The following is a 24523-nucleotide window of genomic DNA, read 5'->3' as shown; positions in this document are numbered from 1 at the left end:
AGGGGTACCTGGTTGGCTCAGTCGGTAGAGCATGCAACTCATGATCTCTGGGCTGTGAGTTCGAGCCCCACATTGGATGTAGAGATTATTATAAAAAACCATTAAAACGATGAGAGATATTATGAACTAGAAGCAACAGGTGCAGATGAGAGCAGAACTGGCTCTGGGAGGAGGAGTGGATCCAGGGGACAGGGTGGGGTGGGGGTTCAGACCAGACATGTGTGAGCATTTAAGGTGCCTGCTCCAACATCCGGGGACACATGCAGATAGTCAATGAAGAGTCCATGTGGAATGCCAGCTGGAGACTAAGGAGACAGGAGTAGTCTGGCTTAGGGTAGAGATGAAGTTGTGGGCCACAGTGCAGGGAGTGTGTGCATCTGTGTGTCTGTGTGTGTGTATGAAATAAAAAACAAGGGCTGAATTTGGAACTGGAATGTTCCCTGACAGGTGAGGGATGGACAGAGACAGAGGAGCCAGAAACATGGCAGGGGCTGAAATAGAAAATGCTACACAAAATGCTATGAGTCTCCAGAGCAGCCAACTCTCTGGAATCAGGGACCACTCCCTAGACGTAGGGCATTTGAATTGGAGCTTCACAGGATGAGTAGGAGGTGGCCAGATGAAGAATGGGGGAAGGGCATTTTGGGCCAAGGACAGGGATAGTGAGAGAGCAGAGCTCATTCCCCATAGGAGAGAATAAGCATTCCCACAACACATCATTCCCACCCCTATTCTTCACTGTGGATAATCAATGGGTATTCAGTCCAGACCAATGCCGTGTAAAGTCCTATTCCATTTTAGTCAAAGGAGCATCTCGAAATAAATAAAACATTAAAAAAAAAGGGGGGGTGGGCGCCTGGGTGGCTCAGTCGGTTAAGCGTCCGACTTCGGTTCAGGTCATGATCTCACGGTTTGTGGGTTCAAGCCCTGTGTCGGGCTCTGTGCTGACAGCTAGCTCAGAGCCTGGAGCCTGTTTCAGATTCTGTGTTTCCTTCTCTCTCTCTGCCCCTCCCCTGCTCATGCTGTCTCTCCCTCTCTCTCTCTCAGAATTAAATAAAACATTTAAAAAAATTTTTAAAAAGGAGCATCTCTGTGGCATTCTGCACCCTACTTGTTCAGGGAAATGACTTACTCTTGCCCTTGGGGAAGAATCCTGATACCCCAATATAGATTTCTATTTTCTTTGTGGTCCACTCCCGTGTCGCCTCTTGGAGGCCACCTTCCCTTGACGAAGTCACGATGCTCATTGGGCATGCCCACGCCCCTCAGGACTTTGCACTGGTCTTAGTTCCCCAGGCCTGGGACACTCTCCTCCCTGTTTCCTTCTTCCTCCCCGTGCACCAGGCCCTTGACTTTGGCTCTTTCCCTCCTCTAGATACCACCTCCTCTAAGAATTTGTCCTGACTGCCCAAGAATGAGGGCTGGGCTCCCGTGTGGTCCCACAAAGACCTGTATTTATCCTGACTGTAGCACTTCTTGCCCTGTGTGGCGAAGATTGTGTTAGGTGTCTGTCCTCTGATTAGATGGGGACATATAAAGGGAAGGCACCAGGTCACATCTTGTGGATTCCCCAAGGCTGGCACAGAAAGTGCGTTTGTCGAGTGGGTGATAAATGTGTGCACGCTTGAATGAGCGGTGTTCCCATAAAGGAGCACCGAGGGAAAGGCTGGGCATTTGGGGGCAGTTTGGGGTTCCTATCCCACAGGCTGGGGAGGGCAGGGGTGGGCCCCTTGCCCACTGGATCCCTGAGATTGGGGACTGCTGCCACCTGCTGGCCAAGGCTGGTGCTGCTCTTCTGACACCATCGCAGCTGAGCACCTGTGTGCCCAGGTTGGGGTGACGGCAGTCACCACCTGTCCTCCAGAAGCCCCCCGGGCTGGTTGGAGAGACACCTTGACAGCGACAAGACAATAGTGCGGAAGGGCAGGGGCTGGAGGGGTCTGGAGGGGGATGAGGAGGCAGCTGGTGTAGAATTTAGAAACAGAGCTGTCCCTGGGGCAGAGTCCGTGACAGGTGCAGAGCAGGAAGGGGCAGCTGACCTAGAGGGAGCATAGGGAGCGTGTGTTGTTGTTGTTGATGATGATGGTGATAATCTCCTTTTGTTTGTTGCTTTTCTTTTGCTTTATGGCGGGCTTACTCTCTCTCCTTTCCTGGGATGCCCGGCTCTGGCCCATTCCGGTGCAAGGACTGGCCATTGTTCGAGGCACCTCATTTAACCCTTACTGGGACCCTACTGGGGACTCATCCGTTTACCCCATTTCACAGAAGAGGACGATGAGGCGCAGGGAGGTAAACACAAACTGGATCACAAAGGTTGGGGACATGGTTTGTAAGCCCCCCATCCCTTTATATCCCAGCTGTTCTGACCATATAACCCAGCCCCTCAGGCCAGCTGGCAGCTCTCCTTCCCATTTCCATCCTCCACCACCCCAGCCCATCATCAGCCTTGACCACCTTCCAGCTCAGCCCCGAGGCCTGAGCTCAGCCATCCTGGGGAAGCAGGGGAGGAGGGAGATTGGGTCCCCTGCTCAGTGTGTGATTTGAGGTAGGGCTTTGCAATGGAATTCGTTATATGCCTGAATATAAGATTGTTCCCTCCTCTTCCCAAAGAGAATATTTAAAAGAAATTTGGTTGGGGCGCCTGGGTGGCTTAGTCGGTTAAGCGTCCGACTTTCGCTTGGGTCATGATCTCACGGTTCGTGGGTTCAAGCCCCGCGTCGGGCTCTGTGCTGACTGCCAGCTCAGAGCCTGGAGCCTGTTTCAGTCTGTGACTCCCTCTCTCTCTGACCCTCCCCTGCTCACGCTGTCTCTCTCTCTCTCTCCTAGAAATAAATAAAAAATGTTAAAAAAAAATTAAAAAAAAAAAAGAAATTTGGCTCAATAGTTTAAACATTTAGGGGGTGCATACAAAATAAGTGACTTACTGGTTATACTTAGCGAAAATATTTAAAACGTAACTATCTTAAAATCACATATTTTAAAATTTTTTAAAAAGCTTACTTATTTGTTTTGAGAGAGAGTGAGAGCATGAGTGAAGGAGGGACAGAGGGAGAGGGAGAGAGAGAATCTCAAGCAGGCTCCACGCTGTCATCACAGAGCCCAATGAAGGGCTTGATCCATGAACAGGGAGATCATGACCCAAGATGTAATCAAGAATCGACTCTCAACTGACTGAGCCACCCAAGTGCCCCAAAATCACACATAAATTTTTTAAAGACTATGTTTTTTTTATTTTTATTTATTTGAGGGAGAGGCAGAGAGAGGTGGGTGGGGGTGGGAGGGTGAGAGAGAGAGAGAGAGAGAGAGAGAGAGAGAGAGTATATGTGAGTGGGGAGAGGAGCAGAGGGAGAGAATCCCAAGCAGGCTCCATGCTAAGTGCAAACCCAACATGGGGCTCGATCTCATGACCCTGGGATCCTGACCTGAGCTGAAATCAAGAGTCAGATGCTCAACAAACTGAGCCACCCAGGTGCTCTTTAAATCACATATTTTAAAGAATAACTTAAATGGGGCTGAGACAGGGAGGTACTTTAAGATTATGACACATCCTTTCCTTTACCCAACTTTCAGCCATTGGGTTCAGCACCTACTGATGTTTCTTGCCCGAATTAATTATTACTACGATGATCTGCAAATGGTTTTTTCTTTTCTTTTCCTTCCTTCCTTCCTTCCTTCCTTCCTTCCTTCCTTCCTTCCTTCCTTCCTTCCTTCCTTCCCCTTCTCTCTCTCTCTCTTTCTTTCAGATTTCTTGAGGAGCCTGAGTGGCTCAGTCAGTTAAGCATCTGACTTTGGCTCAGGTAATGATCTCACGGTTCATGAGCTCAAGCCCCGTGTAGGGCTCTGTGCTGACAGCTCAGAGCCTGAAGCCTGCTTCGGATTCTGTGTCTCCCTCTCTCTCTGCCCCTCCCCTGCTTGTGCTCTGTCTCTCTCTCTCAAAAATAAATATTTAAAAGATTAAAGAAAAAAATAACTTTATTTCACAGTGACCATTTTTCCATGCTAGTGTTTGTGAACATTTATTCAAACCCTTCACTCGCCTCTCTGCTTCTGTCATGTCGCATGTCACCCTGAGCATCTCCTTTGAGCTCCCTAAGCGGGTTTCCTCAAACATACCATCCTCATTTGTGTTTAGAAATACACAGCTTTTTGAATGTGCAAATGATGCTGTTGCTGAAAACGTTATTCCAGGTTGTGAGGGTGGCTGTTTCATCCAAGTGATGGGTTAATATTTGAGATCTCCTTGCGATAGCACAGAATAATATAAAATAGCAATTTGTGGGGGCGCCTGGGTGGCTCAGTGGGTTAAGTGTCCCACTCTTGATTTCGGCTCAGGTCATCATCTCCCAGTTCGCACGATTCAGCCCCGTGTCAGGCTCTGTGCTGTCAGCGTGGAGCCTGCTTGGGATTCTGTCTCTCCCTCTCTATCTCTTTGCCCCTCCCCCAATCACATATGCATGCTGTCTCTCTCAAAAATAAATACCTAAAAAACAAATGAATAAAAAAATTAAAATAGCAATTTCCTATTTTAATCTTTTGCCCTGCTTTCTTTTTTCTCCACAGCACTTCTTACCATGTGGTGCACTCATTTCTCTGCTTGTTGTCTACTGCCGTTCACTAGAATGTGAGCTGTTTTATGTCCGTCACCTGGAAACATGCTTAGAACATACTAGGTGTTCAGTAAGTATTTGGGGAATGAATGAATAAATTAATAACTATAAAGCTCTTAGACACTTTTGGAAACCCCGTGGCATCCAGGGGCGGTGCACCAGGATGGCATTGGAGGTGAGGGCTGGGCAGGCAGCCCCACGGGAGTCGAGCCCACATGAGAAGGGCATCCAAGTCCAGGGAAGCCCAGTTATTTTAGGGGATTAGCTGCACACAGGGATACTGAACAGATCATGAAGTATATTCAAGACAACTGGAAAAAGGAGGCAAGATCTGGAACAGGGAAGAACTAGAATGAGCTTGTGCCTGTGGCCTGGAATTTAGGTCTAAGGGCAAAGTTTTTCTTTTCTTTTTAAAGTTTATTTCTTTATTTTGAGAGAGACAGAGACAGTGCCAGTGGGGGAGGGGCAGAGAGAGAGGGAGACACAGAATCGGAAGCAGGCTCCAGGCTCTGAGCTGTCAGCACAGAGCCTGACGCGGGGCTCGAACCCACAAACCGGGAGATCATGACCTGAGCTGAAGTCTGACGCTTAACCCGACTGAGCCACCCAGGTGCCCCAAGAAATCTTTAAAAAAGAAGGAAAAGAAAGAAAGGAAAATCACCACTGGCAATCATTGTAGTGATAATTAATTTGGACAAGAAACATCGGTGGGTGCTGAACCCAATGGCTGAAAGTGGGGTAAAGGAAAGGATGTGTCATAATCTCAAAGTACCTGCCTTCCCCAGTGCTTATTAATCATGGTCAAGTGGGCAGCATCGATTCCAGATCACGTTAGTCACAGTTCTGAACAATATTGGATTCACGAGAACACAGCTTCCTTTCTGTGATATTTCTGCCCCAAATTGGTAACAGCGGTCTAATCCTAAGGAAGGCATGGACAAACCCATATTGAGGGACAGTCTACAAAATAACGTCTCCGTAATCTCCAGAATGTCAAGGCCATGACATTCAAAGAAAGGCTGCAAATCGTTCTAGACCGAGCATGACCAGAGAGATGTGACAACTGGGTACAATGTTTGATACCTTTTTTTTTTTTTTGACATTGAAGGGCAGTTTTGAAGTGGTTTCCAAATAAACAGTTAAAAGAAATGCCTTTCTCCTGGTTGACCCCTGATGGCCTGCAGGGTTCATTTCCTCCTCTGCGCTACCACTGTTTCTGGAGCCCCTGACACTCTTTTCTGATCCTATCTATGCTTCCTCTCTGCCAGCCCTGGAGGTTCCTGAGACCGGGGCTCCGGGTCCTGTCTAGATCATGGCACACAGAGCAGCCTCTCTGTGCAAACACAGAGATGTGTGTGTGTATGCACACAGCACACATCGAACCCATCTCCTCAACACAAGGGTGTATTTGGGAGTACATCCTAATCCCACTTCTTTGCCTGGGGCTCAACCAAAGAAATTGTTGGTCTGGCTGTTGGAGGTGCACCTGAATCAGTGGCCCCCACGGACTCCAGGAATCATGTCCGCAGGGGTTTCCTGGAGGGAATGTATTTAATTTTCTTTAAGTTTGTTTAATTTGAGAGGGAGCGAGAGAGACAGAGAGACAAAGAGAGTGTCAGCAGGGGAGAGAAAGTGAAAGGTGGGAAAAAAGAGATAATCCCAAGCTGGCTCTACGTTGTCAGCACAGAGCCAGATGTGGGGCTTGAACCCATGAGCTGTGAGATCCTGACCTGAGCCGAAATCACAAGTCTGAACCTTAACCGGCTGAGCCACCCAGGTGCCCCCTGGAGGCAATATTTACTAATCAGGACAGAATTGAGGACCTAATCTTCTAGACATGACCTTGCTGAAGAGGCTTCTCAATGGGGAACACTCTCTTCCACACGTTTGAGGTCACTGGGGGCGGTGGGGGCTGCCTAGATAACCCCAGCACCGCGGACCCCACCAGCACAAGGGTTAGAATGTCGGGAATATACTGGAGGAACAGGGAGCAGAGCAATATTGCTAGGAAGGATGGACATCCAAGATGTTAGGGCTCTGTCAGGAATGGTTAAATCTTTTTCCTTCTGTTTTCTGCTGAGCTAAATTGGGTTATATGTGTGGATGATGCCATTCAAGGTCCCAAGATGCCAGCCTTTCAGGATCGGGGCCTGGGGTACCTGTGCTTATCAGCATTGAAGCGGTCCTGGCTGTCTGTCCCTCAGTTCTCATCTTCTGACGTGGTTTGAGCGCCCCCTTGGGGTGAAGGATACTTGTGACTGCGGGAAGGGGCTGAGGAAGCTTGGGCCTGGTGGGAAGGTTCCAGGAGCTAGGAGGGGAGGCAAGGGCCGGCCAGCGGGGGGGCGGGGCCTGACTGGGAGTGCCTAGCCCGGAAGGGAGGGCAAAGGGCCATGTTGTCCGCCTGCCCCACCCCAGTGACAAGAGTCCCAGTCACCAGGTCACCCTCTCTGTCTGGGGCCCTAAAGGGGTAAGTGTCCTTTCTGAACCCACCTCTCTTCCTATGCATTGGGTGAGAACTTCTTTCTTCCTTGAGGGTCCACACACCCTATCCCCTCTGTTTACCCCTGAGTCAGGCAGAGGCCACACCTGCCACCCCTCAGCGTGGCACAGTCCCCCTGCTCAACTTTCAGAGGTCCATGAGATGGGTACCGGGGGGCAGGAATGGAACCTTCCAGACCCCTCACCTCCTGACACTGGCATCAGAGCCCAGGCAAGGGCAGAAGGGTCCAGTGTGGGATACCTCCTCCAGACAAGCTCTAGATCCCTGCTCCCTTCCCTGTCACCCTATCACAGAGCCCAGAATCGCAAGTCGCTGGAGCACTGGGGGACACCCAGACAGAGCCTTCGCTGGACCAAGTCCTCCAGGAGCGGGATGAAGCCATTGCCAAGTGAGAGGCAGATGCTTGCAGGGGGTGGGGAGGGCAGCGGGTGGCTCACCCTTAGGGAGGAGAGGGTGTGAGAAGTCAGGAATTCCTGGAAGGAAAGCCACATACATACTCGCCCCATCACGAGGCAGGGGTCTGTGGCCACACTCCTCCCCCTCACTCCCCCACCCGCAAGGGCCCAGAAGCAGATCTGTAGGGTTCAAGCTCAGGCTGCTCTCCCTGCCGCCTGCAGGAAGCAGGCAGTGGAGGCAGAGCTGGACACATGCAAAGCCAAGTTGCGAGCTGTGGAGGCCCAGCTGCTGGAGGTCCTGGAGGAGAAACTGAGGCTGAGGCAGGAGGTGGAGGCCTGGGAGGTAGGGTGGGAATGCCAGCCGGGTCTGGGAGGCATGGGGAAGAAAGCACAGGGGTGGCCCTGAACTTGCTCTCCTGTCCCCCAGGAGGACATGCAGCAGCTGGTGAGGCAGCAAGTCGAGAGTCAGCTGCAGAGAGAGTCCAGGGGCACTCAGGGAGCCCACGTGAACCCCGGACCTGCCAGGGCCCCCTGGGTCCGATTCCTCCTGGGTCAGTGGGGACGCTGGCGGTGACAGAACTCAGCCTGGGACCTTGGGAGCAGTGTCTTTATTCATTAAAGCTTGAGGTCTGACCGTCTCTGTATGCTCATGCTCTCTCAGTGCCTGCCTGAGTCATTTTGTGCGGAAACATGGAACAGGCCGCAGGGCCTCGAGGCCTGGGGTTTCCTGCCTCCTCTTGCCCGCAACTCTTAGGCCAGGAAGCCTCGGATGGCAGCCATGAAGTCCTGTGGGCGGTCAGCATGGACCCAGTGGCCAGCATTGGGCACAGTCTGCATCTGGGCTTGAGGGAACAGCCGCCTAATCTCAGCATGGTGGCTGGGACTGTCCGGTCGAAGAGAAGGCCACCCAGAAGGGGTAGAAGAAGGAAGATGGGGAGAGAGACAAGTGGAGGCAGAGCAGGGAGAAGAGAGCTACATGAACCCACATGCCAGTGGTGTTTCTCAACTCTCAGGTACCCCCCCACCCCCTCCCACAATGAAGCCCTCCCCAAGGCAGGATCTCCAGGCGGCTTGGGTAAGCGGGGCATGCCTCTCCCCCTACCCAGTCTGGCTTACTGCACATATTGAGAGTTTCCACCCAGGAGGAAGAGGGTTGGCCCAGGGTAAGATTCTTGTTGTGGTGGGAAAGCCAAGATCTTGTCCACGTGCTGGGCCAGTGCTTCCAAGTTCACCCTCCAGATGAAGCGCCCATCCACCTCCACCAGGTTGGTGAGCAGGAACTGACGCACGGCCATGTCCTATAGGGGTCCAGGAGTGGGGTGTGGGAGGGGAACCTCTATGTGAAGTTTGGGACTGCCACACCTCCCTTGACAGGTCCCAGCCCACAACACCATCCAGGATATGGGTACGTTACTTGGATAACAGCGCTGAGCTGCTGATCGGCCAGTTTTCGGGCAGAGGAGCGGGACACCTCATATGGGATGTCTATAGCCCTCATGGCTGCCACATAGGATGGGAAGTCTGAGTGGGATGTGGTCTCCACTGGGCTGATGTCCACAGCAATCAGGCGTTCCACCAGCTCCGGCTGTGTGAGAGAACCAGACGTGGGACCAGCCACGGGGCAGGCACAGTGGGTCTGAGGCATAGTTCCCAGATCCTGAATTTGGCCGTCCAAGGCTCGGCTGAGTCCCAGGTCGCCTGCTGGGTACTCAGCGTCTACACTGGATGGGAGGAAGCCCTGTACAGGGACAGCTCACCCTCTGGAGTGCCAGCAGCATGGCTGTTCTGCCTCCCATGCTGTGGCCAATGAGGACACAGGGCACTAGCCCCAGCTGGGTCAGGAGATCCTGCATGTCCTGGCTCATGGCCTCGTAGCACATGTCTGGGCTGTGGGGGCTTTCACCATGGTTCCGAGCATCCACTGTTAGCACCTGCGGAGTGGAGTGAGGGTGGGAAGACCTGGCATCCAACATTCAGGGCAGAGACAGACTAAGGCAAGGCATTCCTGCAGGCTGAGGGGGGTAGAGAGCCTGGGGAAAGATCCTGAAGTGGAAAACAGTTGGAGCACAGAAGGATGGGCTGCTATAAAAGGTGGTAAGCCCCGTCAACCCTGGTGAACAAAGAGGGGCTGCCCCCCTTAGCAGGGAGGCTGTTGGCGCTTAGGCACTAGACAGCGAACCTGGCTTGCAGATCTATAACACGAATGAAGGACTGGATGGATGCAAGCACGAGGTAATCAATGGGGTGCACATAGGGCCACGGTGTGCCATGCGACCTCCATCCTTAGAAGGTCAACCTCTTCTTCGTTTCTGCTTAGAGAAACCGGCCACTCTTCGCCAGGTGTCCAGTAGTGAGGGCAGAAAAGCGGGCCCCGTCTTGGCCACCTCCCTAGCCCCGCCCAGCCAGGCCCCACCTCCCGCGGGACCCCGCCTCTCCCGGAAGCTCACCCTCCGGCCAGTCTGTTGAGCCAGGGCCTTGGCGATGGAGTTGAAGTTGGTTTTGGAGCCGAAGAGCCCGTGCAGAAACACGAGGGCCGGGCGGGACGCCTCTCCGTCCAGAAGCTTGTAGGAAAGCAGGACCGACCTGCCAGGAGAAGCATGGATGGAGGAGGGGTCTAAACCGCCGGGGATAGGGTTTAGGGGCGAGGCCTGGGGGGAGGGTCAGGCGTAAGCGGAGGAGGCGGGGCCGAACGAGGAGGCGCGATGGACGGCTTCCCACATGGCGCCCTTGACTGACCTCCTCTCGGTACCGCTTCGGCCACTGCTGCTGGGAGCGACGGGCACCCTGGAGAAGCTGAGACTGGAGGGCCCGAGCCCCCTAAGGGGGAGTCTCCAGGAGTGGGCCCAGCGGAGCATGCCCGGCAGTAGCTACCAGGCGCACGCGCACCTCTTCCTGTCCCTGGCTCCGCCCCCCGGTTTCAGAACCCTGCCCAGTTCCGACTGCAGCTCCGCCTCCCGCCCCGCCCACTACCGCGGAGTTCCCCGCCCCCTTTTCGTTTCCTTACGTAATCCCATAGTACAGTCTGTTCCCCCAGCTCCGCCTCTTGCGTCATCACGTAATTCCCTCAGCCACCGCGCGGGCGGGCGAGAGAGCCGCCCCTCGCCACGCCCCGGGGGAGCCACCCAATGCCCTGGATCACGCCCTTCGAGAAGCACCGCCCAGCCCCCCTGACCCCTCCCCCCTTCCCCCGGTCCCGGCGCCGAATCCTCATGAAGAGTCAGGGTCCTGTGGCCTGGGAGTCCAAACCCGGCCGTTTGGAATGTCCTGCATTTTGGGCGAGAGCCCTGGGCGGCCGCGGGGCAAGGTCCTTGGCAAGCCGAGGAGGCCCTGCCTTTGGGCAGCGCACACCCCGCACCTGGCCCGCTCCTCTGCCGTCACGCACCTCCTTGGGTGGGTGCCATACTTTCTGTGCCTCGGGCGGGCACAGAGAGGCGCCAAAAGTGGCTACCGTCGTCGAGGCGCCAGCTTGGAGGCGTCGTGCTCCACCGCCGGGGGCCCAGGCAGGCAGGGTGGTGTACCTCTTACCCATCCTGATGGCCTGACTCTAGAAAGAGCTAGAGGAAACTCTAGAGAGGTTATCTCCAACCATCCTCCATGCCCGCCCTTTAGAGACGGGGAAACTGAGGCAAATGGCTTGTATAAGAGGCAGAACCGGAACTGCTGCCTGGGCTGCTATTCTTTTTATTTATTTTTGGTCTGCCATTCTTTTTTTTTATTAAAAAATTTTTTAAAAACTTTTATTCATTTTTGGGGGGACAGAGCGCAAGCAGGGGAGAGGCAGAGGGAGGAAGATACAGAATCTGAAGCAGGCTCCAGGCTCTGAGCTGTCAGCACAGAGTCGGATGCGGGGTGGAACCCATGAACCTCGAGATCATGACCTGAGCCGAAGTCAGCTGCTTAACCAACTGAGCCACCCAGGTGCCCCTTTGGTCTGCTATTCTTGATGCAAATCAAGGTGGGAGGCCAGGGGTTTGTACTGGAGGGTATTTGGTGTCATTGAGCTGAAATGGGTCAGATGTGCTCACCCCTCTTTACCAGCAGAAAAATAAAGGATCCTCCCACCCTTGAACTCAGCACATCCTGCACATTAAAAAGCCACCATTGGGGGGGGGGGGCTGTGGCAACTGGGTGGCTCAGCCGGTTAAGCATTGGACTTTGGCTCAGGTCATGATCTCACAGTTTGTGGGTTCGAGCCCCACATTGGGTTCTGCGCTGACAGCTCAGAGCCTGGAGCCTGCTTCAGATTCTGTCTCTCTCTGCCCCTCCCTTGCTTGCACTCTGTCTCTCTCTGTCTCAAAAATAAATAAACATTAAAAAAGAAATTAAAAAAAAGCCACCTTTGGAAGCCTGACCATTTGCCATCTTTTCTCCCCAGTCTGGGTCAGTGGTGGCAGTGGTGGCATGGTCTCAGGTCTTAGCCAGCTGCTCCTTTTACAGCATTCTTCTGCTCAGAAACCTTTAGGAACTCCCCACCCCTAAAGCTGAGAGTTGAATCAGCATCCCAAGCGTCCTCCAGTCTGATGATACCTGCTTTTCCAGCATGCTTCCTATTCTCTTCCTCCCCAGCCAGAGAGCTGCATTGCACACCTTCCTTTTGGTCTTTACCCCAAGGACTCCCTCTGCTGGGATGGGGTGGCTGCCCTCCAGATAGCTAATGGCCCAAGTCCTGTACAGCTATAAATGTCCAGGATCACTGCCTCCTCTTCCTCAAAAGCCGTCCCAGATGTCCACTTGACACTTATCTCTTCTACCCCATGTTCTCAAAGCATTTGAGCACTACCATGCAGTATTCTGGAAGTGGCTTTCTCTGTGTCCCCCAGAGGCTGGGTTCTGGAGGACCGGAGTCCTGTTTCATTTATCTGGTGCAAAGTGCAACTGTAATCATTTTACTGAATGCTCATGAAGAGATTCAGGGCACTAGCTGAGTCTTAGGTGAAGGTTCACCTGGTGGATGGGTCAGTGCCCCTTCCAGGAGATGACATCTGGACCACCCAGGACTCTCTTTAGGGCAGGCCTGATGGGAGTCAGGACCAGAAGGATGCAACTTTTAAAAAAAAAAATTTTTTTTATTTTTTTTTTAATGTTTTATTTATTTCTAGGAGAGAGAGAGAGACAGCGTGAGCAGGGGAGGGTCAGAGAGAGAGGGAGTCACAGACTGAAACAGGCTCCAGGCTCTGAGCTGGCAGTCAGCACTGAGCCCGACGCGGGGCTCGAACCCACAAACCGCGAGATCATGACCTAAGCGAAAGTCGGACGCTTAACCGACTAAGCCACCCAGGTGCCCCATTAAAAAAATTTTTTTAAATCTTTATGTTTGAGAGAGACCCAGAGTGCGAGTGGGGGAGGGGCAGAGAGAGAGGGAGACACAGAATCTGAAGCAGGCTCCAGGCTCTGAGCTGTCCCCACAGAGCCTGACGTGGAGCTCGAACCCATGGATGGGGAGATCATGACCCGAACTGAAGTCTGACGCTTAACCGACTGAGCCATCCAGGCGCCCCTGGTAGGATGCATCTTACCTCTAAGGTGTAATAAATCCCTTGCCCCATTAAATGGCCTTCACCTTGAGTCAGCTTGCAGACTGGCAGTTGTTTTGTTCTAATGCGAGGAGGGCTTTGAGGTCACTGGGGACGCTAAACACACCAGGTGGTGTGACGATTTGCTGCCAGCATAGTCATTAGGGGAGTGATGAGGACATCTGAGCCAAGGCATGGGCGGGGTCTCAGAGGAGACCCCAGGCAGCGTGTTTTTCTAGAACTGGCAGATGAAGGGGCGGGGGTTGACATCGTGTTGGTGATTCAGAAGTGTAGTATTTCTAACGTGGTTTCAAAGCAGCCCCCACAGCTGCCCCAGCCTACGGTCTAGCCAGGTAACCTGAGCCTGGCCCACAACCTTTGACCATCCGCCCAGAGTCCTGCGTCTATGGCAGAAGCAGTCTGGAGACATTCCTGAGACCTGGGCCCAAGCCCCATCACGTGGCTGGTTAGGGCCCAGCGACAAGCAGAAAAACCAGTTGGCTTGAGGTTTCCACTTGAACACTCTAGAGAAAGTGGTGGGGCCAGGAGAGAGGGGTGGTTGCCACCTGGGAAGGACTCTGGTGATGGTGTGTTTGGGAAGAGGTCAACCTGGGGGCCGCCCACCCCTCCGCAGCTTGATAGGAACTGGCCAGCTTCTAACCGGTTTGTTGGTGAGGGTCTCCCTCTTGGGGGCGTGTGAGCTGTTGGAGGGGAGGCCTCCGGAGCTCCTGAGATGCTGCGGTCACCCAGGGTAGAGGGGTGCCGAGTGGGACCGCTCTGGGATTCTTTATTCCCAGCGGCCCTGTTCCCAGCCATCTCCAAGTCCCGGTGTAGTGGGAGGGTGTTATCATCCTCATTTTACTGCCGGGAACAGAGAGACGCGGGAGGGGAATGACCCAGCTCCAGTCACTCAGCACGTGCGCGGCCCAGCCCGAATTCCTTCCCGGGAATGTGACTCCTATTGCAGTGCTCTGGATATTCAGCCCTCGCCCTTCTGACTGGGAAGCCAGGGCCCGCAGGGGTGCGGCCTGCGGCTTGCTGGCACCCTGCGCCCTTGGGGGAGGCGGCGCTGAAGGGGTTAAGGCGGGGAGGCGGCGGGAGTCCCCGTCACTGCACCTGGCTCAGTATCGGTCACGTGGCCAGGGTTTCACCTGCCCCGCTGAGCAGGGACAATCGGGCCGCTTGTTTCCAGGTTGGTCGCCATGGCGACAGGAGCACGCCTGGGGAGGTCAGCGGGGCAAATTCCTGCCTGCTGGCCGGGTGGGGAGAGGGTGTCAGTCGTGCTGGGGCAGGGCTCCCAGGAGACCCCTTGAGGTTTCCCGAGAAGCGGTCCTGGGGGGGTGGGGGTGGGGAGAGCGAGGTCCCGGCCACCAGGTGACTCCCTGCCCAGCCTCCTCCTGTTCCCTCCCAGCTCTGTCTTCTCAAATTTTGATCCTGTGGTTTTTTTAAACGTGATCTTGTTTAATCCTCACAGCAGCCTTTCCCACAGGGGCCTGGTAATCCCGGTGCCTCCCTTAGATTTACCAAGCCCTTCCAGAACATTCACACTCCTTCTTTCATTCCTTCAAAAATACCAGAAACTTGGGAGCCTCTACGATGGACCTTTCTAGACACACACCTTTCCAGACAGAGCCATGAGCAAAACTGCAGACCCAGGAACTACAAAGCAGTGGATGGAGTAGAGTATTTATTTCCTTCAGAGCAGGCTGGGGAGGCCCCTCGGGCCATGGATAGAAGGTGGGGACTCTACCTGATCCTGTCCAGAACACCCCTGGGGGCCCTCTCTGCCACCTCCAGGCCCCTCCTGTCCCCCATCCCCACTGAGCTTCCTGCCAGGCCCACAGAGCTTCATGCCTGCTTTCAACCACTCACTCCTCCTTTCCAGAAATGCCCACGGCTCCTGCTAACTGCAACCTTGTCAACTTTTCCCCTACCTCCAGACTCATGTGCACACTGTCCCCCCAGTAACAATCTCATCAGAAGCACAGACCTTAAAGTGAGGAGGGTGAGGAATGGAGGTGGCCGAGGGGGTCTGTGTATTTTTTACCCAGCAGCCTCCACTCCCCTGGAGAAACACCAGCCTGCAGGATACACTCTGTCCTCCTCTGCCTGCGTTTCAGAGCCTTTATTTATTGAGCACCTACTATGTGCTGGGCACTGGGGTTGCAAGGATGAGCCGGGATCTGCTCACAGACCTGACAGTCTGGGGGCGGGGAAGATACAATGGATGTTCCATCGCACACCCAGTAAATATCCGAATGAAGGAACGTATCATCGAAGAATCCAACTGGCCCTGGAGTGAGGTAGGGTGGCTCTGCAGAAGCAAAGCTTGAATGGAGGTCTAAAGGATGAGTAGGAGTGGGGCCGGGCAAAGTGCTTATGGAGGACGAGGTGGGAACATCATGCCCAGTGGGAGAGCCATCCCTGTTCCCAAGGCAGAATCTGAGGTGTGGCTCCAGCTGCCTCCTCCTTCCTTACCTCCCCCACCCCCACCCCATCCCTCACCTAGTTCCTATTGATTTTGATCTTCCGAATAGCTCTGATATCCACCCTCTCCTGTCCAACACCTCAGTCCCATCTCTCCCCACCTCTCCAGGGTGGCCAACTCCTCAGTGGCCTTTTGGCCTTTCTCGTCATTTCCCCGCACAGCGGACGGCAGGATCTTTTCCAAACATGTAATGTACTTGTGTGTTAATCTGGTTGGTTCCTTCCTTTGCTTCCCTACTTTTCTGTGCTCATTGCCCCTGGGGATGCATATGGCTGACCCAAGAGCAGAAAAGCTGGTTTGTGTGTTTCAAAAGCTGGAGCCCTTAGGGGAAGAGAATTCCTCAGCAGAGACAAGAGCTTGGCCCGAATTAGAGGAATTCTTGGCCCAAGAAGCAGGCGGCAGGCCCTCCAGACAGGAAACAGCTCATGGGTCTACTAGGCAGGCGGCTTGTAACATTTTCCCTGGTCTCAAGCCCAAAGCAGACCACAGTAAGGGCACACGACCGAAGGAGCCATTGAATCAGGATGACGATGTCTCAGCAGTCATCGCTGTTGCATGAAGGCTTGACACTGTCCACCCTGTCCCTCTGTCAGCAGCTCCCTCCAAGCAAATCTGGCCCTGCTGGATATCTTGGAAGTGTGGCCCAACCTCAGGAGGATTGAAGTTCAACTTGTCTCCAGCGGCCTTGGCAGAACGGGGAGCATCACAGATAACGTCATAGCATGTCGAAGTTTGTAGACCGACTTTCATAATTGCAAAAATGCCATGCACATCCGTCCACAATTGACTTTCCTTTTAAATCAACAGTCCAATAATTCATTTGGCAAATATTTACTGAGCACGTGCTAATGCCAATTATGATTAAAAAAAATTTTTTTAATGTTTTATTTATTTCTGAGAGAGAGAGAGACAGCGTGTGCAGGGGAGGGGCAGAGAGAGAGGGAGACAGAATGGGAAGCAGGCTCTAGGCTCTGAGCTCGCTGTCAGCACAGAGCCTGATGCGGGGCTCGAATCCACGAACCTGTGAGATCACGACCTGAGCTGAAGTTGGATGCTTAACCAATTGAGCCACCCAGGCACCCCGCCAATTATGATTTTTTTTTTTAATTTTTTTTAATGTTTTATTTATTTCCAGGAGAGAGAGAGAGAGACAGCGTGAGCAGGGGAGGGTCAGAGAGAGAGAGGGAGTCACAGACTGAAACAGGCTCCAGGCTCTGAGCTGGCAGTCAGCACAGAGCCCGACGCGGGGCTCGAACCCACGAACCGCGAGATCATGACCTAAGCGAAAGTCGGACGCTTAACCGACTAAGCCACCCAGGCGCCCCCGCCAATTATGATTTTTAATGCTAGGGGTATGGCAATTGCATGGCTCTGTTCCTCAAGGAACACAAAAAGGCAGAACCCCAAATTCTCTGCTTTTCTACTGTCTGGCGGGGGAGACTGGCTGTAAATAAATAAACAAAGAAATAAATATGTAAGTATAAATGTTGCTAAGTTCAGTGAGCAGGGTACTGTTTGTACTGGTAATTGGATTGAGCAATATTAAGTAGGCTGGTAAGGTGAAATCTGAAGGATGAGAAAGAGGGAGTCATATGAACCCCAGGGGTAAAAGTGGTCTAGGCAGAGGTAAGAGTGTATGCAAAGGCCCTGAGGTGCACAGAGGAAGCAAGAAGAGAAAGGCATATATGATGTGGCCTGAGGTTGGTCCAAGCAGGGGCCTGGGAGGGGATTTGGTCTTTATTCTAAGAAAAATGAGAGCCAGTGAAGGGTTTAAGGAGGGAGGGAAAAATGATTTACATTTTTTCTTAATGTTTATATATTTATTTTGAGAGAGAGAGTGAGCATGTACAGGGAAAAGGCATAGACAGAGAGAGAGAGAGAGAGAGAATCCCAAGCAGGCTCCACGCTGTCAATGCAGAGCCCAATGTGGGGCTCGATCCCATGAACCCCGAGATCATGACCTGAACCGAAATCAAGAGGTGGATGCTTAACCAACGGAGCCACCCAGCTGCCTCGACATGATTGACATTTTTATAGGACTCTTTGGCTGCACAGGGGAGTGGAGAGGCACAGACCGAAGGGCACATGGAAGAGAGGAAAGAAAATCAGCTTGGACATTACAGTGGTTGTCCAGTTAGGACATGATACCAACTTCTGGCTGGGAGGTGGCCATCGAGGTAGAGAGAGGTAGATCTGAGATATGTTTTGGAGTTAGAATCAGCGGGATTTGATGAAGAATTGGCTGGATAGAGAGGGAAATGGTGTGAGGGAAAGAAAAGTCAAGGACAACTCCCAGGCTTCTGGACAGACCGCATGGGTGGGTAATTGTGCCGGTCCGTGAGCTGGGCAAGGCTGGAGAGGAACATTTTTTCCCCTCTATGAGATACGAGTAGGGAGGAACAATCTAGAGTTCTACTTGAGCCATGTTAACTTTGAGATGCCCATGAGATATCATAATAAACATTTATGGAGCGCTTAACATTTGCCAAACACTGTTCTAAGTGTTTTATGCCCATTAACTCATTTCATCCCATTAATGGCTGTATTACTTATTGATCCCTCTCTAGAGGAGAGCATTGAGCCACAGAGAGGTTAATTAACTGCCCACCATCACAAAGCTTGGAAGCTGCAGCACCAGGATCTGATCAAAGCTGGTTGTGCTCCAGGGCCACGCTGTTAACCACTGCGCTCCACTACCTCGTGACATCCAAGAGAGCAGCTAGACACATGCATGGGGAGCTCACCGGAGAGGAGGTGTTACAGCCATGGCTGTGGGTGAAACAATCAAAGGGTTCAACAGTGCATTAGAAGGAGGGTAGAGGGCCCAGGACCCATAGAGGACCCAGGAAGAAAGATGAGCAGCGGGTCACAGAAGGAGGAGGAAAGCAGGGGAGGGAGGAGGAGGGAGCGATCACCTATGTCAAAAGTTGCTGAGAGTAACCTCCGGATAGAAAAGTGACCGCTGGCCATGGCAACCTGGAGGACATTGGGGACCTTGCCAGGAGCCACCTGGAGCGGCAAAGGAGTGGGGGTGGGAGCAGACAGGAGAGGCTGATTGGCATGTGGGAGGGGAGGAGGCAAAATCAGGGGTGAGCAGGGAAATGGGGTGGTCTGTCTTTGGAGATGGGAAGTCAAGGAAACTTTGCTGTTTTTTCAAGAGAACGAAGGTATTTCTGAGGGGTGATTTTCTTTTTCTTTTTTTAATGTTTGTTTATTTTTGAGAGAGAGAGAGAGAGCATGAGCAGGGGAGGAGCTGAGAGAGAGAGGGGGATAGAGGATAGCAGAGAGCTTGATGGGTGGCTCGAACCTACGAACGGTGAGATCATGATCTGAACCGAAGTCGGATGCTCAGCTGCCTAAACCACCCAGGCACCCCTGTTTGTTTTTTAAACATAAACCACCATATGATTTACACATTTTAAGAAGTAATAATTCCCTGGGGCACCTGGCTGGCTCAGTGGGAAGAGCATGTGACTCTTGATCTCGGGGTCATGAGTTTGGGCCCCACGTTGGGTGGAGAGAGGACTTCAATAAATAAATAAACTTTTAAAAAAGAGAAGTAATAATTCCTTAATATTATCAGTTATCTTACTCAATGTTCCAATTTCAAGTTGTCTCATAAATGCCATCAACCTGAGGTACGAAGAGTCAGGAACCAATAAATGGCCACAACTGGGATTGGTTGATAGATCTTTTAGGCCCCTTTGGATCTATAGATTCCCCTCCATCTCGAGTTTTTTCCCTGTTATTTTGCAGACTATGTTCTATGTTACTGTGTTCCATTAATTTACTGTGTAAATTAATACTGGATCTGGAAAACTGATCAGATTCGGATTGTATTTATTTTTCTGCAACACTACTTTATGAGAGATGTTGTACTTGATTAAAATGCATTTTTAAAAATGTTTATTTATTTTTGAGAGAGAGAGAGGGACAAGAGTGCAAGCAGGAGACAGCATAGAGAGACAGAGAGACAGAATCCTAAGCAGGCTCCAGGCTCTGAGCTGTCAGCACAGAGCCCCACCCTCTACGCGGGGCTGGAACCCACGAACGGTGAGATCATGACCTGAGCCGAAGTCAGATGCTTAACGGACTGAGCCACCCAGGTGCCCTCACCCCCCACCCCCCGGCCTTTTTTTTTTTAATGGCAGCCAAGTTGTACTGGTTAGGACATCTTTGGCTGGAACCCCCAGGTCAAAAAGCAATAAGAAAAGCTGCATCTGCCATAGCCAGAGATCTAAGGAGGGTGAGGGCCCAGGGAACAGACAGTGACTACCGAGTAGAAAATGTTTCCAGGGCTGCAAATATTTCCTCCTCTTCAGATGGACGCCCTGGTCATTGGCCTAACCCCCAGGCTCATTCTCTGCAGGGTTCAGTTTGGCGTTAGAATTGTTAGAAACAGGCTCCAGGCTCTGAGCTAGCCATCAGCACAGAGCTCAACGCAGGGCTCGAACCCATGAACTGTGAGATCATGACCTGAGCCGAAGTCGGACGCTTAACCGATTGAGCCATGCAGGTGCCCCAAATGTTTATTTATTTTTGAGAGAGAGAGAGAGAGAGAGAGAGAGAGCGAGCGAGAGCGAGCGAGCAGGGGAGGGACAGACTGATAGGGAAACACAGAATGTGAAGCAGGCTCCAGGCTCTGAGTGGTCAGCACAGAGCCCCACACGGGGCTGGAATCCACGAATAGTAAGATCATGACCTCAGCCAAAGTCGGATGCTGAACTGACTGAGCCACCCAGGTGCCCCTCAAATTGCCCTTTCAAACTGTTGCATCAATATATACTTCCCCAGCAGGGGAGAGGGCAAACGAGAGGCAAGGTAGGCAACCTGGGCTCTAGCGTGCCAGACTGCCCGGGTTCAAAGCCCAGATCCCCTGTGTGAACTCTGGGCAAATAGTATAACACTTCCGTGCCTCAGTCTTCCTATCTATAAAATGGGGGTGATGATGATGATAACACTATCCCCTCAACCCTTGTGCTTAAAAGCTGTTAGTTGTTATTGTTTTTCTCTCAGATGCAGTATCATCAAAGTGCTGATTATGGTCTCCAATTCCATTCTCTGGTCTTCTCTGTGCCTCTTGGAGTCTGACATTTACAGACTGAATTATTCTTGTCTTCTGAGGCTGAGAAGAGAGAGATGCTGAGCTATTTGTTTTTCCCAGGTTCCTGGTTTGCTATTGTTCCAGCAGAGGGTGTGTCTTTGTATGGCTGTGGCTAATATCCAGGAGTTCTTTCAACCGGGCTCCTGTAACTTGGTTTCCTTCCCTTGCTTATTTAGGCTTGGGGGTGGTAATGACTCCCCACCGTTAGTTTCTTTATACCTCAATGTCTTTTACAGAATCCCTAGCTCCATTCATGCCTCTCTGTATATAATCCTGCCAACAAAATCTCTTCCAAATCCACCCTGCCTGTCTGCTGCCTTCCAGACCCTCTATGATACAATTAGTTTTTAAAGTTTCCCAATCTCAGGGCATCTGGGTGGCTCAGCTGGGTAAGTGGTCAACTCTTGATTTCAGCTGAGGTCATGATTTTGAGCCCCGCATCAGGCTCCACACTGATGGTGCAGAGCCTGCTTGGGATTCTCTCTCTCTCTCTTTCTCTCTCTTTTACCCCTCCCACACACTCTCTCTCAAAATAAATAAATAAACTTAAAAAAAATAAGTTTGCCAATCTGAAAAGGCAGGAAAAATACCTTGTTTAATTTAGAGAATTTAGAGAAATATTGTTTCATAGGGAAGTTATGCATCTTTTCATATATTTATTAGCATAATCGTTCTTTTTGTAATTGCTTCTGTCCCTTTGCCAGTGATTCTATTGGCTTATTGTACTCTCTTTTATTGATTTGCAGGAACTCTTTAAAAAAATTTTTTTTTTAAATGTTTTATTTATTTTTGAGAGAGAGAGACAAACAGAGAGAGAGAGATTGGCAGCGTGACTAGGGGAGGGAGACACAGAATCAGAAGCAGGCTCCAGGCTCTGAGCCCCCTGTCAGCACAGAGCCTGACACGGGGCTTGAACCCACAAACCGTGAGATCATGACCTGAGCCGAAGCCAGATGCTTAGCCGACTGAGCCACCCAGGCGCCCCAGGAACTCTTTTTATATTAGGTGTATTAACCATTTTTCTGTTGTATATGATACAAATATTTTTTGTTTCTTGCTTCAGTTTGAAATTTATTTCCCCCTCTATATAAAATCTTAACATTTTGGTAAAAAATACATAGTATAATCGTTACCATCTTAACCCATTTTTGAGGGTACAGTTTCATAGTGGTAAATGTATTTCATGTTGTTGTGAAACATACATCCAGAACTATTTCATCTTGTAAACTGGAAACTCTAAACTCCTTAAATAGTAACTCCTATCTCCCCCCTCCTTCCTTCTCCTAGCTTTTGGTAATCACCACTCTGCTATCTGTTTTTATGAGTTTGACTGTTCTAGATGCCTCATAAAATGACACAGCATCTGCCTTTCTGTGACTGGCTTATTTCACTTAGCAGAATGTCGTCAAGATTCATCCATATTGTAGCAGCTGTCAGAAGTTCTCTTCTTTTTAAGGCTAAATCACATTCCATTGTAGGGAGAGGCACATTTTGCTGTCCTTTTACCCATAGATGGACATTTGCCTTGCTTCCACTCCTTGGCTATTGTGACTACTGATATGAACATGGATACGCACATGTGACTTTGAGACCCTGCTTTCAGTTCTTTCAGGTATATACCCAGAAATGGAATTGTTTGATCACAGGGTAGTTCTAGTTTTAGTTTTCTTGAGGAGCCGCCATATTGTTTTCCACAGCAGCTCTACCAGTTGACATTCCCACCAACAGTGCACAAGGCCTCCAACTTCTTCATACCTTCAACAAGTTTTTTTTCTTCCTTCTTCCCTCCTTTCCTCTCTCCTTCCCTCCCTCCCTCCCTCCCTCCCTTTTTCTCTTCCTCTTTTCTTTCCTTCCTTCCTTCCATCCTTCCTTCCTTCCTTCCTTCCTTCCTTCCTTCCTCCCTTCCTTCTGTTTTTCTTCTCTATAGTAGCCATTTTAATGGGGGTGAGGTGGTATCTAATTTTGGTTTTGATTTGCATTTCCCTAATGATTAGTGATGTTGAGCATCTCTTCATATGTGCTTATTGGCCATTCATATATCTTCTTTGGAGGGACATCTATCCAAAATCCTTTGCCTGTTTTGAATTGGTGTTGAATTTTAGAACTTCTCTATATATTTGGGATATTAACCCCTTACCAGCTATATGATTTACAAATATTTTACCCCATTCTGTGGGTTGCTCTTTCATTCTGTCCATAAGTGTCCTTTGATGCACAAAGTCTTAAATTTTCTTTTTTTTTTTTTAATGTTTGTTTAGTTTTGAGAAAGAGAGAGAGCATGTGCATGCAGAGGAGGGCCAGAGAGAGAGCGAGAGAGAGCAGAACCCATCAGTGCAGCACCTGATGCGGAGCTTCAACTCACAAACCGTGAGATCATGACCTGAGCCAAAACCAAGGGTCGGACACTTAAGCCACTGAGCCACCTAGGTGCCCCTTAAATTTTCATCAAATCCAATTTGTCTATTTTTGTTCCCCTTTTGTAGTCTGTGCTTTTGGTGTTATAACCAAGATATTGGTGTCAAGTCCAATGCTGTGAAGCTTTTACCATATGTTTTCTTCTAAGAGTTTTATAGGCTCAATACTCATGTGTAGATCTTTGAGCTATTTTGAGTTAATTCTTGTCTACCGCATTATATTAAGGTTTAGCTTCATCTTCTGCATGTGAATACCCAGTTTTCCTGGCACCACTTGTGGAGGGGACTATTCTTCCTCCATTAAGTGTTCTTGGCACCTTTGTTGAAATGAGGACTCTGGCTGGCTCAGTAGGAAGAGCATGCAACTTTTGATCCCGGGGAGTCATGGGTTCTAGCCTCACATTGGGTATAGAGATTATTTAAAATAAATAAAGAAAATGAAATAAAGAAAACCTTTTGACCATATATGTGACCATTTATTTCTGGGGTCTCTACTCTGTTCCATTGGTCTATTTGTCTTTTTTTTTTTTTCTTTTAATGTTTAATTTTTGAGAGAGAGAGACAGAGTGTGAGTGGAGGAGGGACAGAGAGAGAGGGAGGCACAGAATCCAAAGCCGACTCCAGCCTCTGAGCTGTCAGCACAGAGTCCGACACAGGGCTTGAACCCATGAGCCATGAGATCATGACCTGAGCTGAAGTCGGACGCTTAACCGACTGAGTCACCCAGGCGCCCTGGTCTATTTTTGTCTTCATGCCACTACTACACTAGTTTGATTAATATAGTCTTGTGATATGTTTTGAAATCTACAATTGTGAGTCCTTCAACTTTGTTCTTTTGGCACCCTGGGTATGAACTTTGTCTCTCATTTATGAGCATCCGCTCCGTGCTGGGCATGCTGCTAGGCTCGGGCCATAAGCAGGTGAACAGGGTGCTTAGCATCCCCTCCCCAGCAGAGTGGATGGTTTAGGGGCGAGGAGAAAGACAGGAGGTCATTCTGGGGGGCAGCATGTAGGTTAGTGCGGTCTTTGTAAGGGTCCACCCAAGACCAGAAAAAGATGTAGGTGATGGTACAGCTCATCTTCAGATACTTGCAGCTAGACCTCAGATTCGGCTGTGGCTTTATGAGCATGTGAGCTTGTGGACAAAGGGCTATATCATTGGTTTTGATGAGTCCCTGCACCCCGTGTTAGATGATGCAGAAGAGATTCATTCTAAAACAAAGCATGGAAAACAACTGGGTTGAATCATGCTAAAAGGGGACCATATTACTCTGCTCCAAAGTGTCTTCAACTAGAAATGGTCAATGAAGGGAGAAATTGTGGAGAAGACAATGCATTTTTTTTTTAGGTGTCCTTTGTTGGGAGTATAGTTCTGAACTATTTGTTCATATTGTTTTGATTATGCTTATGTTCTTACTAGGTGACTGTGGGATTGTTTAAAAGGGGGGAAGCGATTTGGGCACAGAATGACAAATGCCATGGGTGTCCTCATGGATGGACAG

At 50.7% G+C, this 24523-nt stretch overlaps 1 protein-coding gene and 1 long non-coding RNA gene across 3 annotated transcripts; one reads left to right on the top strand and one right to left on the bottom strand.

The window, feature by feature from the left end:
* Nucleotides 1–8095: 8095 nt before the first annotated feature.
* Nucleotides 8096–10399, bottom strand: ABHD11 (abhydrolase domain containing 11). Of its 2 annotated transcripts, XM_039243470.1 has the most exons (6): nucleotides 10239–10399; nucleotides 9950–10085; nucleotides 9260–9433; nucleotides 8917–9087; nucleotides 8619–8800; nucleotides 8096–8385 (listed from the first exon to the last, which is right to left on the bottom strand). In XM_039243470.1, the coding sequence occupies exons 1-6, from the start codon at nucleotides 10355–10357 to the stop codon at nucleotides 8253–8255; spliced, it is 915 nt and encodes a 304-aa protein (XP_039099401.1). In that variant the 5' UTR covers nucleotides 10358–10399; the 3' UTR covers nucleotides 8096–8252. The 2 variants fall into 2 exon arrangements, with proteins under 2 accessions (XP_039099401.1, XP_039099402.1); XM_039243471.1 differs by lacking the exon at nucleotides 9260–9433.
* A 4021-nt stretch (nucleotides 10400–14420) lies between these two features.
* On the top strand, nucleotides 14421–16262 carry LOC120239275. The gene is made up of 3 exons (XR_005530391.1): nucleotides 14421–14752; nucleotides 15136–15318; nucleotides 16100–16262. It is a non-coding gene; the product is annotated as an uncharacterized LOC120239275 (long non-coding RNA).
* The last annotated feature ends 8261 nt before the right edge of the window (nucleotides 16263–24523 follow it).

This window comes from Hyaena hyaena, unplaced genomic scaffold (genome assembly GCF_003009895.1).
Source record: "Hyaena hyaena isolate Hyena2069 unplaced genomic scaffold, ASM300989v1 scaffold_228, whole genome shotgun sequence".
NCBI lineage: Eukaryota > Metazoa > Chordata > Mammalia > Carnivora > Hyaenidae > Hyaena > Hyaena hyaena.
The sequence above is the reverse complement of the archived record's forward strand: the minus strand, read 5'-3'. Positions and strand labels throughout refer to the sequence as shown.